This window comes from Halyomorpha halys, unplaced genomic scaffold, assembly GCF_000696795.3.
Source record: "Halyomorpha halys isolate HHAL.00 unplaced genomic scaffold, Hhal_1.1 Scaffold1278.1, whole genome shotgun sequence".
NCBI classification, from domain to species: Eukaryota; Metazoa; Arthropoda; class Insecta; order Hemiptera; family Pentatomidae; genus Halyomorpha; species Halyomorpha halys.
Window position 1 is genome coordinate 409,322 of NW_027115931.1, and position 10,556 is coordinate 419,877.

The 10,556-nt window shown below is 29.2% G+C and overlaps 1 protein-coding gene across 1 annotated transcript in view; it reads right to left on the reverse strand.

Moving 5' to 3' along the window:
* FucT6 (alpha-(1,6)-fucosyltransferase) overlaps positions 1-9,224 on the reverse strand; it is a 35,380-nt gene extending 26,156 nt beyond the window's left edge. The window contains exons 1-5 of the mRNA XM_014433879.3: positions 8,894-9,224; positions 8,595-8,821; positions 8,066-8,175; positions 3,664-3,844; positions 2,702-2,867 (exon numbers count right to left, since the gene is read on the reverse strand). Of these exons, the coding sequence (XP_014289365.1) occupies positions 2,702-2,867; positions 3,664-3,844; positions 8,066-8,175; positions 8,595-8,821; positions 8,894-8,917 (708 nt within the window). The 5' untranslated portion in view covers positions 8,918-9,224. The remainder of the gene's footprint in view (positions 1-2,701; positions 2,868-3,663; positions 3,845-8,065; positions 8,176-8,594; positions 8,822-8,893) is intronic.
* Between the last annotated feature and the right edge of the window lie 1,332 nt (positions 9,225-10,556).

A 10,556-nucleotide genomic window follows, 5' to 3' on the forward strand; every position in this document is an offset into this window, starting at 1 on the left:
ACCTGAATCATACTTTTAATTTCGACAATCCTTCCATTCTTGCCACTGTCCTCAACCACACCAAACGTGTCTCATCTCAGAGTCCATTTACATTAATTTCACTGAGAATTCCGTCAATCATAAAGTTGATAAAGACTGCATTTCCCTTACATATCGACACATTTTGAACACAATAAAATCCTCATAATACTTTTTTTCACTTTTTTCTGCATTTCAGAAGCCCATTTTCTTGTCATATCTTTTATTCTTGTTTTTCTAAATTCTCACTTTTTTTTTGTTTAATTATTTTTATATTCACTATCCTTCCTGTTTCATTTATATTCATGTATCTATCTTTCAATTTATATTCATGTGTTATCTTCCTAAGTGTACTTATATTAATTACTTTATTATTAATTTTCTATTATATTTTACACTTTTCTGTATCCCCACTCATTTGATATAATTTTTGTTTCTTAATCACTTACACTCATTGTATCCCATTATTTTATACTTTACTTTTCCTTTGTTTTTCTATCTGTTTTTTAATTTATTTTTTTTATTAATATTTCTTCTCCCCCTATTATGTATATTACCATTTATTGTTCACCTAATTTAAATAATTTTTTACTATATTTACTTTACAAATTATTTTCGTTATTGTGGCAATAGTGCCATCCCCACTCCTCCCAATACCAACCGTCACTTTGTTTTTTGACTGCCGTCAAAACAGGTATGCATTCTGTCCCATCATTTGATTTATATATTGTAATAATTTTAAAAATATAAAAAATAAAATAAAAAGAATCTGAATCGTTTTTAACTTTATTTCAAATATGAAAGAATAACTTGGGTTCAAATTAAGAACTTTATTCTTAAATGGATAATATAATTTATTCAAATTTAATAATATAAAAGACTCTTAATCTTATTATATAAAATGAGAGAGAGAGAGACTCTTAATCTCAGGGCGTATGGTTGCTAGACAATCAGAACAGGCATTTACAGTATTTTCAAATAATTTAATTTACATCTGTCTATCACAAATATATTCTAATTTAGTTATAACCAAACTAACCAAGCTCTACGATTTTCTTGATTCCTGGTGTTTTCTTTGTTCTTCTATTTTATTGTCCTGTCCTAGCATCAAATATGGCTTCCTTCTTGACAGCAACTGACGACCACCTCTTCATACTCCTCTCTCCTTGGCACCACCAACAGAACTGACACAAGTTCAAAACCTGCCTTGAGGTTACATGTAAACATCCATTGTCCCACAACAGTTAGGGATTTTTCCAAATGATTTACTTTCTGAATATTATTCATTAGCATTATTTCTTGATTTCTATTTTTCCTTTAATTTCCTATATTTTCAATTATGAGGGGATGAGTTAAAATAGTTTTTATGATATCTGACTCTGCTCAATGTGGCCTTGCCAACATACCGCCATCTTGTTTTTTTTGTATCACGAAGTTATTATAAACAATGAAACTTGGTTAGTTTGCTTTTTGGATAAACAAAGCAATGAATATTAAAATGATACATAAAATAAAACATATTAAAACCATTTATACATCAAAATATACTATTTACTAAAAAAGAGCATATTACAATATATATTTTTTTTTCATCTCTTTATTTGTACTTTCTTTAATATTTCTTCTCTTATATATCTGTTACTATTACCCTTTTCATTTACTATTTACAACCATTAATTTTTCTTATTATATCTTACTTTTCATTTTATACCCCTGTTATTTTACACTTATGTTTTTTCTTTTTTTCTTTTTCCTTTTTGTAACTATAGTGTTTGTATCTTTTTTAGCCCTGACGAAGCCCTGCAACGTGAGGCGAAACGTTGGCTCAATAAAATAGTATAATTATCTACTATTTGAGTTTTTTTTTACCGCACCCGGATCATATTCCATTCATCTTAAATAAAACATGTTATAACTTTATTAAGTTTAGTCAATTTGTGAAAAAAATTAATTTTAACTATGTAAGGCACTTGTTTACTAAAAGAAAACATGTGATTGTAAAGAAAAGCAGTGCGATCCTTTGGCGGAAAAGGAGAGACAATCCCCGCTTGTTAACAATGACGGCATTTTTTTGCAATTTTAGTTTTCCCTGCAGCTTCGCAGGCAATTGTCAGAACATCATAGACTTTTGGCCAAGCCACTTCACTCACACAGGGGTCCCTATTCAGCGTGTTTCCAGAACCTCTCAACTGTTATCTGGTGAGATTAGATATAAACATTTATACACATTTGCTCAAGGCACATTCATCGACAGTTTTCTTTTGTTCTTAATTATAAAATAAGTTTAAGTGCTTATAAGGTATTAAGTTTTCTTTTTTTTTTTTTTAATACAAAAAATTAATTTGTTTTACAATTCTTTAATTTTGTTTATATATATTCATTATACTTTCTTTCTTTATAATATATACAATTAATTTGGTAAATATAGAGTTCAAACATTTTTATGTAATTAATCTTTCCAACCCAAAAATAATTTTCCTAGTGCATATTCTACCTGGCAAGAGGAAAGTCTTTCACTGAGGCTCTCAGTTCAGATAACAGATAAGATGAATTGATATTATTCAATTAAATGGATTAAAGTTAGACAGCATGTAACTTATACAATAATAGATTTTTTTCTTAAAGCTCTTTGCTGACTTAGTAGATTAACGACTCCTTATAATCTATTTAACTTATCAATTACCTTGTTTAGATTACAAAGGAGCTTTTTGCTCTTTTCACAATTTTCTGGATTTTGCAAATGTATCAACCTCCTTTGAACAAGGTCTGACAGTTCAACAGCTTCCTTTAGTCTCCAATCAGCATAGCCATCCACTTCAGAAAGTCGGTCAACATCTTTCACCATTGACCTGAAATTTAAATTGTGGAGATAATACTGAATGCATGATCACATAACTTATAATCATATCGCTAAAATTTATGAATAATTAATATTTTGTTTTGAAGAAAGTTATTAAAAAGTTAAAATAAACATAGAAAGTAAATTCATGATTAATAAATTATTTAGAAGATTGAAATCCCCGAAAAATAACACAAAATACATTAACTGGCTATCAACTTTTGCAATATACAACCTTCTATATTTACTGTTTTACCATTTTCGGAAACCAATCCAATGGAAGGAATGACTTTTATCTAATATTGAATCTAATGGGTGGCTACCAAAACCTTTTTATGTAATTCTCTGACTTCTGCAGATTTTAGTATAGGATATAAGAAATCCACATAAAATTTAATTAATATTTCCACCTCTACAATATTATGAGGCAACAAATGAAAATACAATAACTTTATATGCTAGTTCACAATACAGGAACAAAGTTCCATGAGCTTATGTAACAATATTGATCATAATTTATTATAAAAAATCTATTAACATACAATAACGAGTACATATCACTATTATGTAAACTCATTATGACAAATAATGATTCTGATTTCTGACAGTGCTCATGCCTCTTAGCTCTTAGCTTGTGAAATGTTCCCCTAAAATTCACAAGTTATCAAGTTTAAAAAATTCCCTGACCATGCCAGATTTTCCAGGTCCAGTAAATTCCTGAATAAAATATTTATTTCATGTTTGTCATGGTATCTCATTTGATGCAAAAAAGTTATTTATTCTTTTAACTTATATTAAAATATTACCTTTTATGTTCAACACCTTCTTCAAGTATTTTATTAAGTAAAGGCATGAGATGAGGAGCAGTTATTTGAGCTTTCTTCTGTAACTGCTTAACTTGGCCACTGACAAAAAACCACATTTCTTCAGCATCCATATAAAGACGCCTACGAACTCTTTCATATGCCAATGAAGGCTTTCCTCCACCTATAAATAATGAATTCAGATTAAATATGTTAAAATAAAAACTAAGAACTCTACGTAGATAGAATCTGATAGAACTCTAGATAGGATCCTTTAGACAGTCTTGATCAGATCTCAGACTCTCTTGCAGTATCTTCCTTAATTAACATTAAGACTAAACAACTACCTACAAAGAAGGTCTGATTGATTTATTTTATAACCAAAACTCTTTTGAAACCGTTTAAACTTCATCAGCAGGTTATATGACACTAATATTAGGTAACTATTAATTGTGAAGATATTAATCAACAGGTGAGTCAGCTGAAGATGGTCTGGAATCATTGAGGTTAGCTAGACTAAAGAGGTTAACTAGATCTGAACTTTAAATAATTCTAAAACAAGTAAATATAATAGATGATAGAATGTCAATCAGATCCTTAATATTCACTAATCAGAAAAAAAATCTTTGACTAATAACATTATAATGAGGATTATTTTCTATTTTTCATATTTGTCTTAAAAATAATTTAACTGCAATAAAAAAAAAAAAAAAAAAGTGATGTGATTTCTTAACTTTTCAAATGCCACCAAGAATGAGTATACTTAAATGGAGTAGTAGTCAACACATCTGGGAATTGCTCTAGGATATATAGATTAAACCTCTAACATAAAGCTTAAAATTAAACCTGCAGACCAAATTAGAGGTTAATAGGAATTATGTACAATTTACAACCATTTATCTCATCAAGACATCTTTTTTTTCAGTTCGACAACCCCTTGGTGAGTCATGGCCTCCTTGATCAGCCTTCTCCACTTGTTCTGGTCTTTAGTGGCAACTTTCCAGTTTCAAGTTTCAAGCAGGCAGTTTAAGTCATGGGCCATATTATCCTGCAATCTCATCCTTGATCATTCTTGCTGCCTTGTTATATGAAGCATCTCAGTGGGAATCTTCTTCAGAATTGCTGAGTCATTCATTGACCACATCTGGTTTATTTGTATGGTCATGAAATTTCTGATTGGTACGCTTTTATCACTCATTCTTGAATGGTACTCGGATGCAGCGAAAGCTGTACCACTCGATTTTTTGCAACAAATGCATATCAATCATGGACATTATTCAAGCCTAAGACCCTCAGACAGGACAGAGCGTTCCAGTGCCTCATAGAGGATCAGCTTCGTCACAAGGTTGCTTCTCAATCATGCTCCAAAAAAACATCTATTTGTGGCAACTACCAGGTTCTTTACTTCACCAATAATATTGTTGTCCGATCATGCCCACTGCAAACAAGATAATTGTTATAGTGAACTCAAAACCATTGGATTCAAAGCCATAGTTAACTTGTCAGAAATAATTATCAAAAAAAGTAAAATTCACAAAGACACCTGCTTCCTAATAATTTATAAATGCTAATGTATGTAAAGAGGACAAAGATTTGTTATTCATAAGGTAAATGTGACAAACAATAATAATAAAAAAACCAAAGAGCCTATTTTGAATATTTAAAATTGAAATTACTTTTTCTGTCCTGATGGGCATTATATTAAGTTCCCTGAGTTCCAGATATGTTTCTAAAGTGTAAAAAAGAAAGAAAATTTAACACCAAACTATTACTTGACTTCTAAAAATATAGTTAAATCATTAATATAATTACTAATATTATAGATATGGAATACATCCAAATAAAAGATATTTTGATTAAAATTACATTTATACAACATGGGAATAGTTTTAAAATATACAGTATAATGAGTAGATATAGTATATACATATATGAAAAAGATAAATTTAGAAATTCTATAGTTAAATCCTCATTTTAGGAATTTTCGATGGTGATGAGAGTTGAGATAAATCATCACTTTTTTTTGTACTCAAGAAATTTGATATAGAAATATGATTTGGCCTTACTCTATGTGACTTGAGTTAGTGATAGTTCTTCTTCATTATTTTCCTCATCCTTACAAGCCAATAGTTCAGCATCAATTAGAGCACCATAGAACCTGATGTCATTGTCAGTATGAAATAAATCTTTCAAGTTTAACTCACCACAGTTAAGTAAAAATCCTTTGAGTCTGGTGGATTTTGTTGACATTCACAGCTTTTGGTAGTTGTTCTGCATTTTCTGTTTAATTAACAAACCCACACTTTCTGAAGCACTGATGATGGAACGATAACAGACTTCTCTACTTTCTAGAATTTTAATTTCACAGGTTCAAAAAACACGGTTAAAACATTTAGTACATAAACAAAGACTGGTCCCTGTATGTTGAAAGGTGGGGGACTTCAAATTGTAAAGAGCACAGGAATCCTGACTTCAAATTATTAAGTGTTATCAAGCAAGATATTGTTACAACTTCAAATTACTAAAGGGACCTAAACACACTTCAAGGGATCAGAAAAGCAACCTCAAATTATCGAGTCTATTGTACTCATATGTTCCTCTGTATCTTTATTTTGTTTAAACTATATCCTATATATATGTCTCCTATATATATTTTTGAGCCCTGAAGAAGCCCTGCAACGTGGGGCGAAACGTTGGCTCATTAAAATAGTATATTTCTACTATTTGAGTTTTTTTGACCGCACCCGGACCATATTCCTTTCATCATATATCCTATATAGTTTCACCATGTTCCTAGTTTTCTTTCAAGGATAAATAAATCATTTGCACACTTGGAGATCATGGTTTTGTTTCCTGTTGTAACATCTCTAATTTCTTGTTAAGTTGTAATTTATGTATTTTGTTTTCAAGATTTACATTGAGCATTATGAATAAGATACCTTTTTGTCTAAAGATTCCTTAAACTTGAAAGGTCTCAGGTAATTCTTTTATCTTGTACTAGGAATTCAGTTAGCACTTGATGGTTCATGCCTCATCTAGTCATTCTTTTTCTGGAGAAACACAGCTTGATCATTGCTTCATTGAAAACTTCTTATCAGTTTGAAAACAATAAATTAAGCCAACACATACAGATCAACTTTGCGATCTGGTCTATGCTCCTACTTCTGAGTTCTGCTTGCTTATCTTTAATGTTATTTTTTTATTAAGATCCTATTAGTTTTCTAGAATTTTAATCAATTACCACAGCTCTCTAGCCTACTACTGGATAATCACAATGGCACAAAAGATCATTCATAATATACTTAAATCAAGAATTGCGATGTATTTTTTTAAATCATTTTAACAAATCACTGTCCTTGAGCTCAAGATTTGGAACATACATATGTTAGTATAGAAGTAGAAATAAAAATTACATAACTTAATAAAATCACTAACTTAAGTGAGAAGGTTATTAAAATGTTTATAGCATGCTCTATGAGAACGAATTCTAACTTTTTTGTTTTTAAGTCATTAAAAGTGATTTGTAAAAATTGAAGGGTTTGCTACAAAAAGGAAATAGCTCATCCTGCATTGTATTTTGGTATTGCAAATATTTTAAATATAATATTTGTTGAGAAACAAAAACATTTTTTTGTGCTGCACCAGAAATTCCTAATTCTGATCATAAGTCTAATCATATAACTCTAATCATCACATTATTCAAGAGATGAAGTTCTCTGTTTCTTGAAAATTATGTAGTTGCACTATATTTCAGATAAAGTTTTAAACAAATAAAATATTTTAATAATAGATTTTTTTTTGTGGTAAATTGTGCTCATTGAAGTAGATGAAACCTCTATTTTAGTACATAAAAAAAGGTAGATCCAACAATCAAACCTTTATTACTTTGTCTGTAAGTAATATTTCTACCTGGAATGTCTATAGAAAAAATTGAGGAAATTGATCAATAATTATTTTTTCACGTATCTAGGAATTTAGAATTTTCAATTCTTTTACATTTTGATGAAAACTTCAAAAAAGCTATCAAGCTAACAGCTTTATACATTAAAACCTTCAATTACCGTAACAATTTTGATCGATTTAGAAACATTGGTTACAAAACAAATAAAAACTCTACTTTACTAAATTTTAAAAATGCCAATTATTGTGATTAATAATTTATTTATTTATTACTATAATAATGTACAACTATCAACATTAGTACAATGTCGACAGCAGTTATATTGGAAAGGACAGTTATAACTATGTTTAATAGCCCATTGTTGATTACGTCTATAAAATATCTAGCTCCTCTGATTTCATAACTTGATTTTTCATAAGATTGATATAAAACTTATTACTAACACAACCACAACAGACTTCTAACAATGTGGCATAATAAAGCTTTTAATAAATAAAATCTTACCATTATTTTCAGCAGGTTCGTTAGTATTAGCTATAATGTGAGAAGAATCAGCAACTTTGTCTTGTATACTTTTCAGCAAGGCATCTTTTTCATCTTGTTTAAGCGACAAACTATATATAATACATAATTATATTAATACAACATCTAAATTAAAACTCTGTGAAGTATGTGGACATCCTAACTTTAATAAAGGACAAAAAAAACAAAAGCCTATTAATAATTGACTAACTTTAAAAAATATATAGTAGCGTTGTTTAATAAAACTATGGCATTCAGAAAATATTGGTTCATAGAAAAATAATTTTTTCAAGTAAGATATTTATGAAAGAAAAATGATAAGTATATACAAATTACAGTGGTCTAAATAAGTTAAAAAGTACAGGAAAGAGTTTTTTTTTTTAGGAATGAATTATAAAAGTTATCTTGGGATAACAGAAATAAATGAATTAGAAAATATAATGGACAATAAGAAACAATGATATGATTTTAAAAATACAGGAAGAGTATTCGTATTTCTCTATATACGTACCCTGAATTGTATTCTGTAAGTAATTTGTTGATTTCCTCCCTCTGGTGCCGCAGGGATTGCAAGTCTCTCAATGCTTGAGATATCCGCTGATTCTGCTGTTGATTCTGATGATCTGGCCTGAGGAAACCAATAGAGATGACTATGAATATTAACCAGACCAGAAGCAGGAAGAGCATGGCCCTCCCCCAGGGGACCTGCCGGAGAATTTTGACCATCATCTGGTACACCTAGAATAAATACAGATACATCAGTTAAATGTGATTAAGAAATAGCAGATGAGTGAGAGAGACAAGACATACCAAGAGACAGCTGTTAAGGCACATTCACATCATTTTGTAGTTTGGTCACTGAGAGGGAAGTTTGACAACATAACCTGCCTAAGTGACTTTATGAGATCGGCTGATGACCATTAACGCCCATACCTTTCATGAATTCTCAGTTCACAAGAAAGGGAATTTTAAACACTCCATCATTACAGAAGAAGAGATGGTCACGACAGAAACCACTTGAGACCGTATTGGAGCAAATTATCAATGAACAATAGACCAATAGTGACTGTGGTGCTGATTCGGTAAGCCGGTGCTGCCATCTCTGGTCGGTACTGCTAACTACCTGAGAGGGACTTTGATAACCACTAATCCACACTGATTGTATTGACTGATAACATTAAATCTCAACAATTATAATTAAAAAAAAAAAATCGTTTCCTAATTATTTTTGTAATTTATGTGTTATTTTTACGTAATATGTATATTTTTATTTTTCAGAATCATCCACTCTATTCATGATGAGTAATTTCTTGATACACTGATATTATATTCGTTAATCTTTTATTAATTAATCATTTCTTATTAATTAAAAGTTTATTAATATGTATTTAATATTCTACTATCTATATAAATATATTAAAATTAGAAAGAAAACCAAATGAAAAGATTTTAGAAATTTTTTAGTTAATTAAATTTGCTGAGACAATAACTAATATAACATCAATAATTGTAAATATGTGATAATGTTAACCCAGATGACAGAGTTTATAATTGTATAAATAATATTAGCATTAAAATAGGATTGAGATTTCATTTCAGTCATAAATATAAAATTTAACAAACACTTTGAAAAATACTTCCTATTTTCAAATTGTAGAAAATGATCTCTCAAAATTGAAATATGAAAGTATATTAAAAGATAATTATTTATTTTAATTCAGATCTTTTCAAATATTAAATAGCATAAGGTAGAGATAAAAATAAATATTATAGGATAATGTCAATACAATATCAGGATATAAAATGAGAAAAAACATCTGAGCAACTCACCTTATTATATAACCAACAAAACACCAAATGAAGACCTAAAAATACCCTAAGTAGGAAATAGTAACAGGGCAGGATGCACTCTAAGCTAAGCAATGTGTACAGACACTACATGTATCCACATTTAGTGTCCTACTAAAATTTATTTTTCTGTTAACCATCCAGAGGATACTGGTCATGAATATTAATGATAATGTTGATTTTTATTAAATTGATTAAGTGCAAAAAACTAACCAGTTAAATAAAAATTTAATAATTCTTTGAAATATATATATCAGTACATGTATACACAATAATAGCATAATGTAAATACTTCTAAAATAACAGCTTCAGCAAGAGGGAGAAAATAAAATAAATATATTTCCAATTTAAGATTTGTCTTCTGCTATATTTTAAAAATGAATATTTTTGCCTCCAATAAGTTGCAGTTAAGCATTTCAGATAATAGTGAGTCATTTATGATAAGATTGTTGAAGAGGGGCTCAACCAAGGCTTATCATATTTTTTTGCTCAAGTAATTACTTTTATCTATTTATTTATTGATATTAATTTGGTGTAATGTCGTTTGAGTGTTTTAATTAAATTTAATACAATTTTCAAAACTAACATATATGTTTTTTTTTTAAATTAAATATGATATTGCATA